The 17,188-nt window shown below is 41.5% G+C and overlaps 3 protein-coding genes across 4 annotated transcripts; 2 read left to right on the forward strand and 1 right to left on the reverse strand.

The window, feature by feature from the left end:
- Window positions 1-2,019: 2,019 nt before the first annotated feature.
- Window positions 2,020-8,332, forward strand: tnfaip8l2b (tumor necrosis factor, alpha-induced protein 8-like 2b). The gene is made up of 3 exons (XM_040117857.1): window positions 2,020-2,206; window positions 6,756-7,079; window positions 7,760-8,332. Exons 2-3 carry the CDS (start codon window positions 6,762-6,764, stop codon window positions 8,000-8,002), a joined length of 561 nt encoding a protein of 186 aa, XP_039973791.1. The 5' UTR covers window positions 2,020-2,206; window positions 6,756-6,761; the 3' UTR covers window positions 8,003-8,332.
- A 766-nt stretch (window positions 8,333-9,098) lies between these two features.
- Window positions 9,099-12,575, reverse strand: lysmd1 (LysM, putative peptidoglycan-binding, domain containing 1). The gene is made up of 4 exons (XM_040117856.1): window positions 12,437-12,575; window positions 11,966-12,174; window positions 10,668-10,987; window positions 9,099-9,835 (listed from the first exon to the last, which is right to left on the reverse strand). Exons 2-4 carry the CDS (start codon window positions 12,143-12,145, stop codon window positions 9,646-9,648), a joined length of 690 nt encoding a protein of 229 aa, XP_039973790.1. The 5' UTR covers window positions 12,146-12,174; window positions 12,437-12,575; the 3' UTR covers window positions 9,099-9,645.
- Window positions 12,100-16,282, forward strand: scnm1 (sodium channel modifier 1). 2 transcript variants are annotated; one of them, XM_040117855.1, is made up of 8 exons: window positions 12,100-12,207; window positions 13,339-13,409; window positions 13,542-13,630; window positions 14,616-14,710; window positions 15,181-15,281; window positions 15,388-15,536; window positions 15,637-15,757; window positions 15,875-16,282. In XM_040117855.1, the coding sequence occupies exons 2-8, from the start codon at window positions 13,396-13,398 to the stop codon at window positions 15,984-15,986; spliced, it is 681 nt and encodes a 226-aa protein (XP_039973789.1). In that variant the 5' UTR covers window positions 12,100-12,207; window positions 13,339-13,395; the 3' UTR covers window positions 15,987-16,282. The 2 variants fall into 2 exon arrangements, with proteins under 2 accessions (XP_039973789.1, XP_039973788.1); XM_040117854.1 differs by lacking the exon at window positions 12,100-12,207 and adding an exon at window positions 12,972-13,136.
- Window positions 16,283-17,188: the final 906 nt, after the last annotated feature.

Here is a 17,188-nt window from a genome sequence, read left to right on the forward strand (position 1 = left end):
CTTCAGGAGCAATTCCCAAACCTTAGTGGTTATGAGGTCGGCTATTCCTGTTTTAGTCATCTGGCGATAACGCACTGCCATTATGTGAGTGACTGTATGTGTGTGTGTGTGTGTGTGTGTAAGGTTAGAGGCTGGAAGGTCTGTGTGATCTCTTAATGAGAGATAAGTGACATAATTGAAGTTCCCCTTATTATCTCATGAGCAAAAGAGGCAAACGCGTAAGCTGTGTACAGTGCGGAGGTGAGGCAGGTAAGAGCTCATTTCAGGACGAGCGCGCTCCTTCACACACCCAACGATCCCTCATATGCACGAACACATGCAAACATGCACACACTCACACACAGATATTCAGCTGAGCGCTCTCTGCTGATGTTTCCTTGTGAGATGTCATTACATGATAAAGAGGAAGCCATCAGGAAACCGCTTAAGCACTACTTCCTGTCTGTTGCCACGGTGACAGACCTCATTCTACAGTTACCAAGTTTACCATGACTTTACTTGGGTTAATTTCTCGCAGAAGGGCCGAGTGGGAGGCGAAACAAAGAGGCAGGTGTGTCTGAGCCTCCACCGCACTCTGGTGGGCTGGTGACCTGTCCAGGCACTCCTCCTGGTCCAGCTGGGTCTCAACCTGACCCTTAACCCCAACATCTGACAACAATTATCATTTGTGAGTGTTCATTGGACGGGTCCCTTCGAATGGCCAGAGCTTCAGCCAACAGCCCTTCGGCACAGCTGGTTGCCATTCAGATAAACCTACGGATAAACACACAGCGTTAGAATCGGGAGACACTTCCTGATTCTAAATGAATCGCTGAATTCGTGACTTCAGACTGGCAGACATGTTTGCTGTAGTTGGCGTGACTGATTGCTCTGTTTTGGTTACTCTGGGTCACATCCTATATTACCCTCATCTGTATTTATATTTCATTCATTCAGATTAGACTTTAGGAGGGTTGTCAAGTTTTACGGCAACCAGCTCAAACAAAGCTTCATTTATATGATTGATATCGGCCTTCGGTTTTTATTAGCCTATAAGCTGTGACTACAATCAAACTCACCACTCTAAAGGAAATTACTTTATGAATTGTATTTTTCACTATGATAAATGATTTATCATCGGGGACAAAGTACACTAAATTACATCACTGTGATGTCAATGTGTCATATTTAGCCAGTTAGATCATGGTCACGTTTGTCATTTCAATAGAGTTGAAAAGAAGTAGCATTTCTTTATGACCACGGTTTTAAAAACTGACAAGATGTCGGAAGCACCATCTGAAGTGTTAAAAACAAGCAGACATTTAAGTATGAGTAGAACGACTTAAAAGAAAAAAAAAAAAACAACAAAATATGGCTTTACAACCAGATATGAGAGGCAGATAATACACGCACAAACAGACCTGACAGGCACTGATGGACAGCGCTAGAAGTACTGTTACATATCACGTTGGTACGGCTCTTAGTCAACAAAATTTCTCTCAAAACCACCGCAGGCTGGTAAAAGTGTCAGTGAGCCGTGACTGCGCGCACATGTGTCAGACTGAGACACACTCCTGGCCAGTCATTGTTCTGACACTACCTTGAATAAGAGACACACTGGGACGGACACGGTGCTCAGCGGCACTGACAGGAGCCACATTCCAGCGAAGGTGAACACAAAAAAGGGGGTTAAGCCGCTCCCCTTTCAACCGGCCGCGTTGCTGGATTATTGCTAAATTCTTTCTCGGGTTTTCACTTGTCAGAACAAGCAGAGGCACAGCGTCAGCAATACACAGAGAGCGGGGAGAGAGACGGACAGATTCAGAGAGAGTGCCAAACCGAGATGAGTGAGGGCGAGAGAGAAACACCGTGGTTTTAAAGAGTTCGAATTTGAATTTCAGAGGGAAACGCAAGATAAGGGAGAGAGAGACAGAGAGAGAGAGAGAGAGAGAGAGAGAGAGAGAGACAGGCTGAGGGGTGTGTCATAGCAATTTAGTTCCTCAAGGAAGTACAACTCAACATTATCTTAAACCAGTGTGGCACTGACAGAAGCGCTGCAGGAGGGCTGGCTTTTTTGGGTTTTGGTTCGGCTCGTGGTGAAGATGAAGGGATCTCGTTAAAATCAACCGACCTGTGCTGTCAACCTGAGATTCAGAACAGACAGAGAGAGGGATATATCTGACAAGGAGGGAGGGGACTCAGCACACACACACACACGCACACACAGGTAAGACACTTTTGCCTTGTTCATGTGCCAGTAAAGGGAAACTCTGGGCCCATATTAGTATTGTGTCTTCTCCTTTTGTTCTTGGAAAAACAAAGAGCCTTTGACACAGACAGACTCGGAGGGATGACTGGAACAAATTGTGCAACTCTCCACTTCCCCATCTCGAACACGAGTCGGGAGACATGCGTGTGCACTCGCAGTCGTGCTGGAACAAGTACAGTGACATGCACAGATGCAGAGGTCACACTTTTGTTTGCACAGACTGGGAGTTGCTCAACTCAACTCTCAAGGCAGTGGACTTTCCCTTCCTCACTGGCCTACTTTGATTTCTAGCACATTAAGTGCGATCCAGAGACTCTCTAAGGTTGAGATGTCACACACGGCAGTGCAGATACAAATTCTGGGCCTTTGCTGATGACATCCCGCCATTCAGACTGCTGTCTGTTTCGCTTCCCTTTTGAGGCGTCGCAGATGGGTGGCAGGCTTGATCAACGATAATTCAGAGGAGTTGTGCAACGTTGACAGGGAAACCGCAATATGTACTTTTTGAGGATTTCAAAAATGGTTTCCTGTCTATTAATAAAAGGTACACGGGGGCATTTTTGTTTAAAACGAAAGATGAAGAAGGCACTTATTAAACTAAATATGAAACCAACTTAAATTCGACAAACGCGCATAAGAAATTCAACCTTCTACTGAAGTAAGATAACGTTAAGAGTTACTAGTTACGCATAAGTTAAAGTGCAAAACAAGATCTACACATCTCGACTACAGCCCTGTTGTCTTCAGATCAAAACACACAACGGAAGTGACATTTCATCCTGGCACATTACTCAGTTCACACAGAAAGCTGCTGTGTAAGGACACAGAAATCGAGTAGTTTTACTCTTTTCTCCTAGTTCATTACCAGGAGAAACTAAAAGTCTGATTAAATCTGATTGACTGGTACAGCCTTTCTGCGTGTTTTTTTTCTGGAACGTTCTCATTGTTCGATCTGATCAGAGGCTGCAGGCAGCTAAAGCGGACCTAACGCCCTCCTGTCAGTCTCACCGGCCACACCGAGTCAATGCAACCCCGGGCCTGGTGATGAGAGTCGGCGAGGTTGTGTATCTGTCGAGCTCACAGTAACGAGGCCCTGCTGCACTCTAATAACAGCAAAAGGCACGTTGTCATTGGCTCAGTCAAAAGGGGTTCCACGAATCTCTCTCTCTAAGCGCTGAGAGAGGTTACATCTCCATACACTCGCGCGCACACACACACACACACACACACACACACACTCACACACGCGTGCTGGAAAGGACAAGGACACACATACAAAAAAAAAAAATTCAACACATTCTCTTATGCACAAAGATAGATGAATGCAAAAACCACCAGAAATCCCTTTCACTCAGAAATCCAAATCTGCATGCACACAAGATCATACATGCACACAAACACCGAGGCTCCACGCTGGAGTTATCTGAGGAATGCTAAATATTTACCTCTCCCGCCTGCCTGGATGGCTCCACCAATCATGGCTCTCTCTTTGACTGTCCATTAACCTACCACTTAAAGATCCCTCACGGCCTGTTGTTACAGTAACTCTGAAACAAAAATACAATCATCTCTACCGTGATAGCACCACCTCTGCTCTTGTTATTTTTCATTTTGTACTCCTGACAGTTTCAGATCTCACACAGCATACAGGTGCTTGTCAATCGCAGCAGGCATTTGGGAGGGAAACAAACACTCGAACGCGTAATGCAGTCGCTCCCCGGTGTAAGTCAACAACAAACCGACGCTTGAAGGCCCTCTTCAGTCCATCTGTACCAGAAAATTGATGCTCATTGAAAGCGTCCTTGATGTGACCGACCGAACGACGTCCATTACAGAAAAGTGGCTTCGTGGCAATATCGCTGCTGTAAAACATAAATGTTTCGATGTTCTCCAAACAGCCTCAACCCCCTGACAGATCTGCATATAATAAGATGCACAAAAGCCAAGCGACAAGCAGTCTCCAGCTGCGGGATTAAGATTTCACTATGTGGAACTCTGGCTGAAGACTATACACTGTGCACGTCCCTCGTATCCCTGTAGTCTTTTTAGCAAATAAATGAGATTGAAGGATGAATCTGAAATAGCTATCACGCTGCTCCACTTCCATTATCACCGTTAAGGGAAATTAATCTAATGAATGCTCTTTCATTCCCCACAGGGAACCCAAAGCTTTTTTAGCAAAGCAAGCTATTAGAAATGTGACACTTGTTCAAAATGAATGGTTGTGCATGTAAAACGGAAACTAGTGAGATGTCCTATAAAAGTGACTATTTGCTTATTATGTACGTTGCAGCTGGGATTGGGATGCGAGCCAGGGACGGGCGGAATCACAGCAAGTGCTGCCTATTTGCATGATGTGATCATTAATGCGACTGGACCGCTTTCTCATTTATTAGTGACCCGCGGAGTCATTTGCGCACATCGCTGACTCTGCATCACTGAAGTCGGACAACGAGAAAGCCATCATTTCAATAACGCTCTCTCATAAGCACAAACAGGCATGAAAGAAACACATTAATGCCACCATCAGGTAGTCACTTAACTGACAGCGTACCGACAACATGACGTTGCTGATGCACAGGACGTTTCAGTGACAGAGTAGCCGTTGTAAAGGCAGAGAGCAGGCCAGAACTCAATGGCTTAAAGTAGCCATTGAGTTCAGTGGTCTCACTTCTTCTGTTCTCGCCCTGCTTCTGATGCAATCTGGAAACGGCAGGCATGGACCTGCCTCAGCTATGCAGCCTACCGGCTCCTCTCAAATACCTGTCCGCACAAGCCATTGAAGTGGGATTCAGTGGAGAGAAGATAAAAAAAAAAAAAATCAGACTGAAAGATGCTCGGTAACTGTTCCTTGAAATGCAGTCCTGTTCACACACTCTGGGTCTGTAAATGTGTGAATCTAAGGCCAAATAACACAGGAAGCAGGAGAGGATACAGAGCTGCCTCGGTGGCTCTGATTCACGCTAAAGATACTGTACTTCTTCCTTCGATTTTGTTTTGCTCATCAAAAACTTTAGAGAAGTTGAGGTTCCTGTGTTTGTAGTATTGGAGATATAACTATGACTTATCTACCAAGCATAAGTATTCTACAAGGACACTTATTTGATCCATCCATTATAAAGAGTCATATTACTCTGATCATTTTAATCTTTCATCTTTTTTTTTTCCATTTTGATGATGTGAGAATTTAACCTCCCTTTGCTTGCCCGGCTTTTACGCACGTCTCTAATGAGAACATCATCTACATTTTATTTAGCTGGAGTTTTCCTCTGTTAATGATCCATTCCAAATCTGCCTGCTTTCATGTTAGAGATTAGGGGAAATTAAACCGAATTCAAAAGGACTTAATTCAAACTGTGTTGACAATCAAAGATAAACAGTGGATTGTGTAGTTCTGTCATAGTGTTCTGTATGCATGCTGATGACCTCCCAGGGGGTTCTCTGTGATGGATGCTAGGTGTGGTTAAAATCTCGGTGGGGAAATTAAAAGCCTCTGTGGAGACTCTTCCATGGTACTTTCCCCGTGTGGCATCATATGTGCATGTCTTACAAAAACAAACACTGCGAGTGACAATAGAGAAAAGCAGGGTTTCAAATCAGACAGAATGTACTGAGTTTTCAGCGTTTGCTAATTTAGCACTGTAAGCATATCACTTTGCTTTTATTTTTATAAATGGTCAAACATTTAAGCTCGAATTACTAATAGCAGCGAAGCTTGAAAGATGAGGTGTCAGGATGGATGACAATCTGAAGGTTAGAGAGTCACAGTAAAGACTGGAGTGTCGCCAGATCAAACCCCCAGTTGAGCTAGGAATTTGGATAAGAGAGGTGAACATGTGTTGCCTTCCCCAGCCTCCACAACAACAAACTGTTTGCCCTTGAACATGGGTCTTAACCTCCACCTACTCCACTGGAGCTACTCGCTGTCTGGCAGTAAAGGACTGAAGTTGTGCCGAACAGCAAGGTGTGAAAATGTTGTTCTTCCTCTTCTTTTAAGGCTATGACTATAAATACCTTCTTTTTTTTTTTAAATTGAGAAGGCACTCACCTCGCATTTAGCATTTTTATTTTTATTCATGTAATGGAGAAAACGGAAGCAGTGTTCCTATTCCTATTCTTTGACTATTGACGCTTTGGATTTGCTGTAATCTGGTGTCAGCTATGGGCAGGGAATTTTTCATGGCTGCAGGAAGAAATATAATCTGCATCATGCACACCAGTGAGCCATCAATCCACCCAGAAAGCTGGAATAGTAAAGGTTCAATCTTTTTTTCTCCTGTGAGTATTAGGTGCAGTTTATACATGTCATGTTGAATGAATTGTGCGCAAGTCCTACTGTTTTAGTTTTCAGCACTGTTGGAAATTACTAATTTGCAACATTTATTTCTTAATTTATTTATTAATTACTGTCTCTACGCAAGATTTAAACATTCTCAAAGAGCGCTGTAAAATGCTTATTTCGATAATAAAACTGTTGAATTTTTTTTTCTTTTTCCTGACAATTCAGACAAACATGGACGCCTTCAGCGCCAAGGACATGGCCTTGAAGGCGCAGAAGAAGATCCTAAGCAGCATGGCCAGCAAAAGCTCTGTGCAAATGTTCATTGATGACACCACCAGTGAGATCCTGGATGAACTGTACCGCATCTCCAAAGAGTACTCAGGAAATAAAACCGAAGCCCAGAAAGTCATCAAAGACCTGATCAAAATTGCGGTGAAGATAGGCTTGCTGTTCAGAAACAACCGTTTCAGCACAGAAGAGCTGGGAGTGGCCCAAGAATTTAAGAAAAAGCTGCACCAAGGAGCTATGACAGCTATCAGCTTCTACGAGGTACGTTTCCACGTATTAACTTTTTAATGTAGAGGATTACAAAGCCAGATGTTGGACTTAAGAACTCCTTGTTATTCAGTGATCTGAAACTAATTTAATTAACTCTGTCACGAATATTTAACGCAGATAAATAACATAGGAATAAGGACACCGGTGAACTAATTGTTTAGGGACAAACTTCCCCTTTAAGTTAATTAAAACAAGTGTGATGAACACGAAACAGTACACAACCAGAATATGGTATTTCAGTTCTGTATTCAAGAGTCAATGTGTCCTATATGTGGCTCGAACTTGAGTTTGTTGGTCTTATCTTAGTTCAGCTACACACTCCATAACTGACTTAAAACTTGACTGCCTGTTTCCATTTCTGCTTTCACAACATATCACAGAATTTATAATGGTTTATATCACACTCTGATTTTATATTAACATCAAAATGGCAATTGCAAGGAAAGTTGTCATTACAAGATAAAAAAGTTCCAACCTCTAAAAACTGTATGTAAATGTATTTGAGTGTATTTATATCCTGATATAGGACTTATTTATTTCATAATAAATGAGTGTGGCTCTGCTTCTGTATTACTTGTATTGACACAGTCACAAATCCCTTAGTCAAGATGATGAAGAGTGTCACACTCAAGTCAATATTCTAACAGAAATGTGTCTCCTGACTGATGCAGGTGGATTTTACCTTTGACAAGGCAGTGATGGAAGAAGTCCTGACAAGCTGCAGGGATCTGCTGCTGAAGCTGGTCAACACCCACCTCACCCTTAAATCCCACGGTCGCATCAACCACGTCTTCGACCATTACTCTAACCCAGAGCTCCTGACCAAACTGTACGACCCCACTGGCCCCTTCCGACCCAACCTCATCAAGATCTGCAAAGGACTCAACAAACTGGTGGAGGAAGGCACAATATGACAGAGAAACAACGAAAACGTCATGCAGACACTGGGAGATCTACAGGCAGACTCACCTAAGACTCTGAACTGTTGGACAAAATTGGTCTTACGGCTGAGGACTGGCAGCATGAGACAAGTGATTTGAGAAAAAAAAAAACTGCTGCCCCATCCTTCTCAAAGAACATGTGGGATAAAAATAAAGTTGGTCGACTCATCCCTCAAGTTTTTTTTTTTTGTTTTTTTTTTAATGTTTAGAGGTGATATATACTGTATAACTGTTATACTTGTCTTTTCAGACAAAGATCACAGAAAACAAACTTGAATATTAACTGTTTTATATATCATACCAGCTGTTTTATTAGATAAATGAAATGTCATCCAATGTTTAATATTTGAGGCCTTGAAATGTTTCAATCATAACTACTGATGTTATGCGTTATGGAGGGGAGTAGTGAAAACAGCTGGACAGATTTCATAAAGAAAACAGTGAGGGAACAATGCCACTGTAATACAGCACTGCCATCTGGTGGTCACGATGATGCATCGGCAGTTCAAAGTACTGCACTTCCTGAAGCAGTCAGGCGACAATGCAGCCAACAATAAAGCAAGTAACCTCACAGTGGACAGCTACTCGCACCATTACTTTGCAGTCTCAAAACATGTTTCGAAGCATCACCACTCTTCAACAGTGTTGACTGCACAGGCTTGAACGTTAATCCTATAATTCATGTTTATCTGCGAAATGGATCACAGCCATTGGCTGGGATTCAGACAGGTGTTATTCTTTGGGGTTCCATGGTAAAGACACTGAATTTCAACAGGCAAGGGAAAGTCAAGTCCTGACTGGACATTCCGCCTCAAATAATAGTCAAATATTGTAATGTAGTGTTTAACTACAAAGTGATTTTCCTTTGTGTAAGCAATAACATGGAGAAATGTCACTTACAAAAGGTGTTTTTTTAAAGATCAAGCCCTAATGAGAGTCAACAGTTTCTGGACTTACCGTTGTGAGGGGCCAAGAGAGCTCACACGTTTAAGACAAGTGTGGACAAACATATTTTAAGACCGGAACCCAAACATGGGATCAAAGCCTTTTTTATTTTAAAATGAACTACACAAAAATTTAAATGAACCATAAACATTCCCATAACAAACAATTAAAAACCTTGGTGTGAAAATATATTCTAAAAAAACATGTCTCTCTTCAGGCTGTGAGGTAGCATTACACACAACCACGTGCTGCGTTGACCATATGAACAGTCATATGACTAAACCAACATGTGACTGAATATTCTCATTTGGAACATTTCACGCTCTTATGTGAAATCAAACTCTAAAAAACACACAGCTATGGGTCACATGAAGATATTCAAAACCTACATTATATCTCAACAAATAAATAACACGGCTACAAAAGTGCAATATTCATTTACAATGACTTGTTAAAAGACAGTGTAACTTACTATTACAATGTATATATTATATGATATTACGGATAAATTTTTAAGCTTCAGGATCGTAGAGCAGCAGGGGGAATCACACGTAATCTATTCCTTTATCTGTCATGCTCTACTGTCTGGGAGGCCGAACCCAGCGACATGGCTTTCTGGGAAAGTTTCTTTAATGATCAAAGTGAGACAGCAGAAGAAAAAAAAAAACATGTCATAGCTCAAAGATCTCATCTTCCCTGTCTCTCAGTTTCTTGGTGAGTTTGGTGATGGTGAGGGGTACTGCCCTGTGTGCTGCCTGCTGCTGCTGCTGCATTCTGGAAGATGAAATGACACTCTGTGACCTTGTAAGAGGCCGCCGGTCTGATGTCCTGCTGTTGCAAGCTGCTTCTAGAGCGGCAACCCTGTGAAGAATAAACAGATGAGAAGATACAGTAAGTTTGAAGACTGATAGGATTCACAAAACTCAGACTGCATTCATCTTTGGCAGCTTTGAATGACTGCCTCCTGTTTTTAGAGTATGAGTCTGCTGAAAGATCAAACTAGCCTCTTATGAATTAAATTCATATGCAACTCAAGAGCGAGCGCAAGCTGTGGTTCATAAGAATGGGGAAAAGGAATCTGGTGGCATAACATTTCCCCCATACTGTGTTTCTCCAAAGCAAACTGCATATGGACCTCATTTCTAGGGGATACAGAGTGAAAAGATTTGTTAAAGTCTCGCTTGTTGGCCACAACAAAGAAGGTGAGATATCAGCAATTAGGCAAAAATATATAAAGAAAGAGAGAAAGAAAGAAAGAAAGAGAGAAAGAAAGAAAAGAAAAGAAAAACTAAGGTTAAAAAATATATATATGTAAAATGTAGTAGTGTACAGTTAATAATAAAAGTACTGACAGCTGTGAGATGTGTTGTTCATGTGAACAAAGTGAAAGAAAACGCAAAAGCACAGAGGCCTGATGCATGGTGGACTTTGCAAACTGACATCTAGGAAGGCAGGCTTACATACTTCCAGTTTGCCAATATTTACTATTAACCAGCACCGACTGGTTTGTCTGGGAGAATGACATAAAAATAAACAAATGGTGAAATTATACAGGAAGTATATTAACACCTTGAATGCCAAGCCGCAGCGCAGAGGCAACTAAGATGACTTTTGGACTCTGTCACACAATAAACATCGCCCTATCTGAACAACCACTGTAAACAAGCAAGCGGTGAGAGCCACGCAGTCATACCTCTTCTCTGCTTCCTGGCATCCTTTGACAGCTGCCTGCTTGGACTGATTTATCAAGTCATCCAACCTTTTCAAAAAATCCACTGGAGTAAGGTCGGACGGCCTTTCCCCGCCGTCATTTTGCCGATTCTCATAGGAGCTACCTGCGTGCTCATTTCGAGCAGCAGCACAGCCAGCATCGTCTTCTTCGCCGTCCTCTTCAGCCACATCCAGCCTGTTACTGCAGTCGTCCACGTCTGACAGCACAGGGATTGACAAAGATTTCTTCAGGAATATTGAGTCATTGGTGTACAGCCTGTTGGCTCTTTTGATTTGCTCCATCTGTAAGAGAATTACTTTGTCAGTCTTTTGTAAACTTGTTTTAAGCTTGTCTCACCTGATTCTAAAAAGTTGCTTGATATTTCTGCTTTATTTTACTGAAATCACAAGCAGGACAACACTCAAATTAAACTGTTCTTTTCCGATTCGGTCAGACGCCCTTTTCCTGGCGACATCTGAATAAACAATTAAACTGGAGGGCCGTCCTGCTTGTGATTTTTGGACTTTACTTTTGAGGATTCAGCACTCATTAACACATACTGGGGTTGAGTGTACTGATGCATTATCGATTTTATTTTACTGAAACACTGAGTAAGTGCAATTATGTTCTTACAGTAAAATTGTATGAACAAGTGCAATAGCCAAGACACACATTAACAAAAGACAGAACTAAGAAAAACAGTACAAACGGATACATAATTAAAATAAAATTTTATTACTATGAATCTGCAGATTATTTTCTTGATTAGCCGATTTATCGTTCTCTCAATAGAAAGAGTGAAAATTTTTCCTGATCCCAATGTGACGTCTTCACATTTCTTTTGTTCAGCTAGAAAAAGTCCCAAACCCAAATATATTCAGTTTACTATCATGCTTGACAATAAAAAAAATTAATTAATTAATTTAAAAAAAAAAAAAAAAAAAAAAAAAAAAATCACACAACCTTCATATTAAAAAGCTGAAACCATTAAGTATTTGGAAGTCTTGCTTTAAAAAAAAATGAGTTACTCGAAAAATGATGAATTAAAAATGAATTTTCTGCCAAGTGACTATTTGAGTAACCAACTAATCATTGCAGCTCTATTAAATATACTTGTTTTGTACATCCCTGTATTGCAAAAATAGATATTCCATAGGGAGCGATGATCACAACATTAAATACAGTATTTTTACATAGGTTAAAAATCAATTTCTAAGGAAGTGGAACTGACTAAAACAGTTGCTGGGGTTACTGCTAAAAGCCAACTGGTTCATACTCACAGAGACTCCATATTTCAGGGCCAGGCCTGGAAGTGTCTCTCCTGGCTGAATTTTGTGTTCAATTCGTCTCTGGCGAACCGGAGAGAGCGGAAACCGGACCAAACTGCCGTAAGATCTTGTGCGGCTCCCGTGGAGCAGGCCGTTCCCATCGGCTGGCAAAGGCGCCCGCTCCCCGGACATGGTGGGCGAACCACTCACGCTCGTGTGAACTCCGCGACCGACCAAGCGGTGGTAAAAACACGGTTAGCGGCAAACTTTAATGTTGTTCACATCATGAGAACACAACTTACTTGGCCTGAATATGCGTCAACTAGCCGCTTAGTTAGCATGCTAGCCAAGTTATCAACTTAATTAACGTTGACGCACGTTCTTTTTCGACTGTCAAACTGCGACCGTATCTTGCTAACGGTACCTGTCGAGCCTTTGCCACGGCTAATCACCATAACTCACCTACCTACAAGCTTAACCTACCTTATCTCTCACGCAAACGCCCGAAAGGCTGCTGAGAAAGTTGTTAACGTGAACGCTTTCATGACTCCTGCTGTCAGCTGTCCGCGGCCATGTGTTGCCATGGCTGCCGTGTTGAGTTCCTAGTCACAGGCGGCGCGTTCCCGACAATTGGAATAAGCCCACACCAATTGAAGCCTTATATGCAGTCTATGGTCTGAGACATAGTCGATACAATGCCACACAGTGATTTGAGATTTCTGCTTATTTTACCTTGTTCTGAACATTATACACAATTTGACGGGTGGTGTATTTAATCCTATATCGGAGCTAATGCTTAAAGTTACGTCGAACACTTCCGAACCAAACCAAACTCAAAGTATATCGAGCAACCGAGCTTAGTCACAGTGTTGTATCGGTTATGTGGACTCCCCAAATAAAGAAAAACAACCAGAAATCGGTGGCCATTACCAAACGTTGGAGTAAAACAACATACTGCCTAAAACTGAGCTGAACGGTATTTTCAAATCAGAAGTTTCCTATTTCCCATTGCCTCGTTTGCCTGGGAACGCAACATTGCTATCAGGAACTGGCTGGTCGTTGTCGTACAGTAGCTAGCTTGTCAGCTAACCTGTGACGGACGTCTCTTTTCAGATTATCGAACATAATAATTATGTCTTTTAAAAGGGAAGGTGATGACAAGAGTCAGTTGAACATCCTGAAGGTAGCCTTTTCTAATTTTTTCTTTTTTTTTTAATCTTTTCCATTAGAGACTTCATTTGAGAGTATAAGTGTTGTTGTTGTTAGCATCCTGCTTAGCAAACAGCAAACTGTAGTGTCGCTTCTTTGAAATTCCAGCCAAATTTTTCCAAAACTGAATTGACCATTGTACTATTGCTGGCCAACGTTATTGTCTTGTGTTTCAGAAGCGGCGTGTGGCAGATCTTCTGTCAAATTTTATTCCAGAAGATGAAGCAGCTCTCATGAAAAATGGAAGGTCAAATTGACTTGTTTTGTTTTGTTTTTTTATTGGGGGGGGGTCTTGTAAATTGAAGTTGTTAAAGGCTGTTAACACATAGTAACTGATGACGAGACGCTAAAATTCATTCTGTTTATTTGGTTTCTGTAGATACACTTGCCTTGTGTGCTCCTATCGTCCTGTGTTTGATACAGTTGACATGCTGACAGTCCACAGAAAGGGGAAAAGGCATCTAGAAGGTGAGAGAGCTCATGCTGAGAGTCACTCTTACTTACGAAGTTTAGTTCTTTCCAGGAGTTACTGTGTGGTAAAGTGTTTTCGATAGCCATTTCTGATTTCCCCCAGTGTTATCCAGTGTAACTTTATCGATTGGCAGCCTCTCTTGAAACGACACTTATTGGGGGGGTAAAAAGTTGTATCTCCGTATCTGAGAAATAATAGATTTACTTTATGAAATATCCGCCATTGCAACAAACAGTTATTTTTTATTTGCAATTCATCTGTCTGTATTGGTCATTAATTGATTAATCAAAGAAATTCAGTTTACGGTCACAGAGGACTAAGGAAACCAGAAAATATTCACAACTGAGAGGCTGAAAGCTAAGAATGTACACGTTAATTGATTAACCAATTATCAAAATAGTTGCTGAATGATTGTCTGTCGATTGCCATCATTTGTGGGAATAAGACAAACATAGTGATTAACATAAAAATTAGCACTATGCAATTTACCGTACACCAGCCATAGTTGATTTTCAACAGTGTTAATACTTGTGAATACATTTCTGCATTTATGAGTGGGAAATTTGTCATTTTATTATGACCTTATTTTTCGTGAATTTTTGGGGAAATTGAATCAACTGACAAATTGTCTGTCTATGCATAAAAAAACCAGACAGGAATGTCTGTGTTTGGCCAATTCAGCATGTAATTAAATTCCTGTAAAGTCACGATGCAAAAATCATTTGAAAGAATCATATAAAAAATCCAATAAAGCTGTCCAGCTCATTGATTGGCAGCATTGCCCATGATAGTATAATACAACCAGAGATACTGAAGGGATAGCTACAGCACTATAAATAAATTGTATATGGTATGGTTTGTAATGGTTGACAAATTTTATATCACCAAAGGGTGTAGAGTATATCATCATATTATCCAACCCTAGATATATGCAAGGCTTGGAATATAAGCACGACTCTTTTTTATCTTCTGTTTCTCCAGGATTAAAAGCATTCTATGGCAGGAAAGCACAGGTGAAGAATGAAATAACAAAAAGGCAACATGAAAACTACATCCAGGCTGAGGACAGAAGACAGGTTGGTAACCGTGACAGTCAGGAGCATCTGGTGCACTTGCTCTGATAAGTGGCAGTTCGGTTGAATTAGCAAACGTTTCAGAATCTCTTGATATGTAAAGAAGCGCAGAGAAATTGTGGAATCCAGGGACAACAGATATGATTCAACCTTATCATTCAGCAGGAAGAAGGTCAATGAATTATTCACGGAGAACAACATGAGCTGAACAAACGTAGTCTTTCTTTGACCGACTGAGACGGTTAGTCCACGTTGTCGTCCATGTTGTCTAGTGTGACAACCCTCTGACTGTCAGATGATCCCGGCAAATAACATCCTGCCAACCAATTTAAAGTTATTGTCTATTGTGGAAAACACAAATAACGCTTGACGGAGCAGTTGGTAGAGCTGACTGCTGAGTGAGCTCCAAGTAGCATTTGAGAAATTTCTACAATCCACATAGACCCACATAAAGCATGCTGTTGTGTTTTTAGGAACCCTCCAGTTCAGCCCCTTTACTGGCACAAACCCGGAGGCTTACACATCACGCTCTGTTGAAGACTGTACCGTACAACAGTTGCCATCGAAAAACCAGGTGAGTCAGATGCTTATTTAATATACAAATTCCCACATATACTTTAAATCTCAGAAAATGAATAAAGGGAAAACACAACTTTAATGATAAACCTGTGATTTTTAAGCACAAAATCTGATAAAGGACCGGCAGGCATCGGCTCAGATCCCAGTGGCAACGCTTGCAGCAGAACGCCATCTGAGCAAAAAAACACATGTTTGAAAACTGAAGTTTCAAACCGCGTACCACCAAGCAGTTCTAGTGGCTTCCCAGCAGGTAAAGTCTGTCACAGGATATCTTTTATGTCCCGATTTAGTGATTAAGAAAACCCAGGCCTGATTATGCCTTAACTGTGGGGATGTTTTGTGTTCTGTAGCCAATAAAGAGTTACATCCATCGAAGGACATAAAGGGCTCTCAGCTTACTGTGGCACATGAGGGCGATCCCATGACACCCCAGAGGAGGAGAGAGCTGGAGCACTACCTCAAACTGAAAAGGTACAAAACAGGGTTTTTTTGTTTAAACTGAGGCTGATATTACTGGCTGAAGTGGAGCATTCTCAATAATAAAGGTCAGTTCAGTACTTTTGCATTTCATCTTTTTCTTTTTCATAGTGATGGGTGGCTACAAGACCCGAGCGGCCAGTGGATTAAAGACGAGAACGTGGAGTTTGATTCCGATGAGGAGGAGTCTCCTCCACTTGCCTGCCTACCCACAAGTCACTGAGAGGACTAAGAACTGTGGGGGAAAAACAAAGATGAACTTGTACCCCAGTGGTACGTTCAGAAGCCACGGCGCTGCCTGAAACAGCCACAGCTCCACGTGCAAGGACTTTATGTAACAGATTTATACCATCCGGCAACCTTTCATTGAATCACATGGTCTTCTTGTGTTGAGTCTACAGCGCCTGTATAATCTGTGGACACACTCCTTAGTTGAAATAGAAACCTGCTACTCACTCGTGATAATCAGCTGCAACTGCTGGTGTTTTTATTTTGCTAATAAAAAAAACTTACTATTTACTGAAAAGTGTCATTTTCATCCAGTCGATTCTGCGTGTCACAACAGACCATTTACAGAACCCGATAAAACACGTTTATATCAAATTTCTTGTTACTCTAACTTGCTGAAAATGTTTTAGTTTTGGTACAGTTTATGGAACATCAAGCAGACTTAAAGACATAAAGATTACTGCCAACGATACCAAGTCTCTTCAGGCAGTGGTGTTTTTCTCTGTGTCCACTCCCAAAAACTCCAGCCATGCTTGTGTCCTAATGTTTGTGAGAAGTTAGAGCATAATATTGGTTTAATACTATTTAGGGATTATTTTTATGGTTTTGGCCTTCATTTCTAGTGGTTGTGATAACATTGTATTCACCAAAGTAGTTTCTGAGATCCAGGAAACCCCGAGACATTGCTACAACCACATCCAATGGGGAAACAAAACAGCGGTCAGACAACAAACCAACAGTTCGTCCACATTATCTCAGCCCCTTTATTTAGAGGTGAAACTGAAAGGAAGTGAACCCAAACTGTCAGTAATAACCTCTCATTGCACAGGAAATCTGTGCACACAACTGTGGCAAGTACAGAAGGGCAAAGTTGTTTCAGAAGGTTGGTCTGTAAAATGTGCTGGATGCGTACAACTGAGTAAGTCTGACTAACCGGGGGATTTGTTTGCACCCTCTCTGATCATGTGACCGTTCGTGTTTCTTGCCCTGTCCGACTTCTTTTAATTCATGTCACTATGTTCCCGAGTCTTAGCAGTTAACTTGGTGAGTGCATGTTGGGTACAAGTACAAGTACAAGTTGTTATGACTGACGAAATGCTGTTACAAATCAGTTATCACTGTCATATTTGACCCCTTTTTGAACAGGCCCCCCCCTCCCACCATGATCTGACACTGCAACATCCTGTCTCATAAGGA

This window comes from Xiphias gladius, chromosome 22 (assembly GCF_016859285.1).
Source record: "Xiphias gladius isolate SHS-SW01 ecotype Sanya breed wild chromosome 22, ASM1685928v1, whole genome shotgun sequence".
NCBI classification, from domain to species: domain Eukaryota; kingdom Metazoa; phylum Chordata; class Actinopteri; order Istiophoriformes; family Xiphiidae; genus Xiphias; species Xiphias gladius.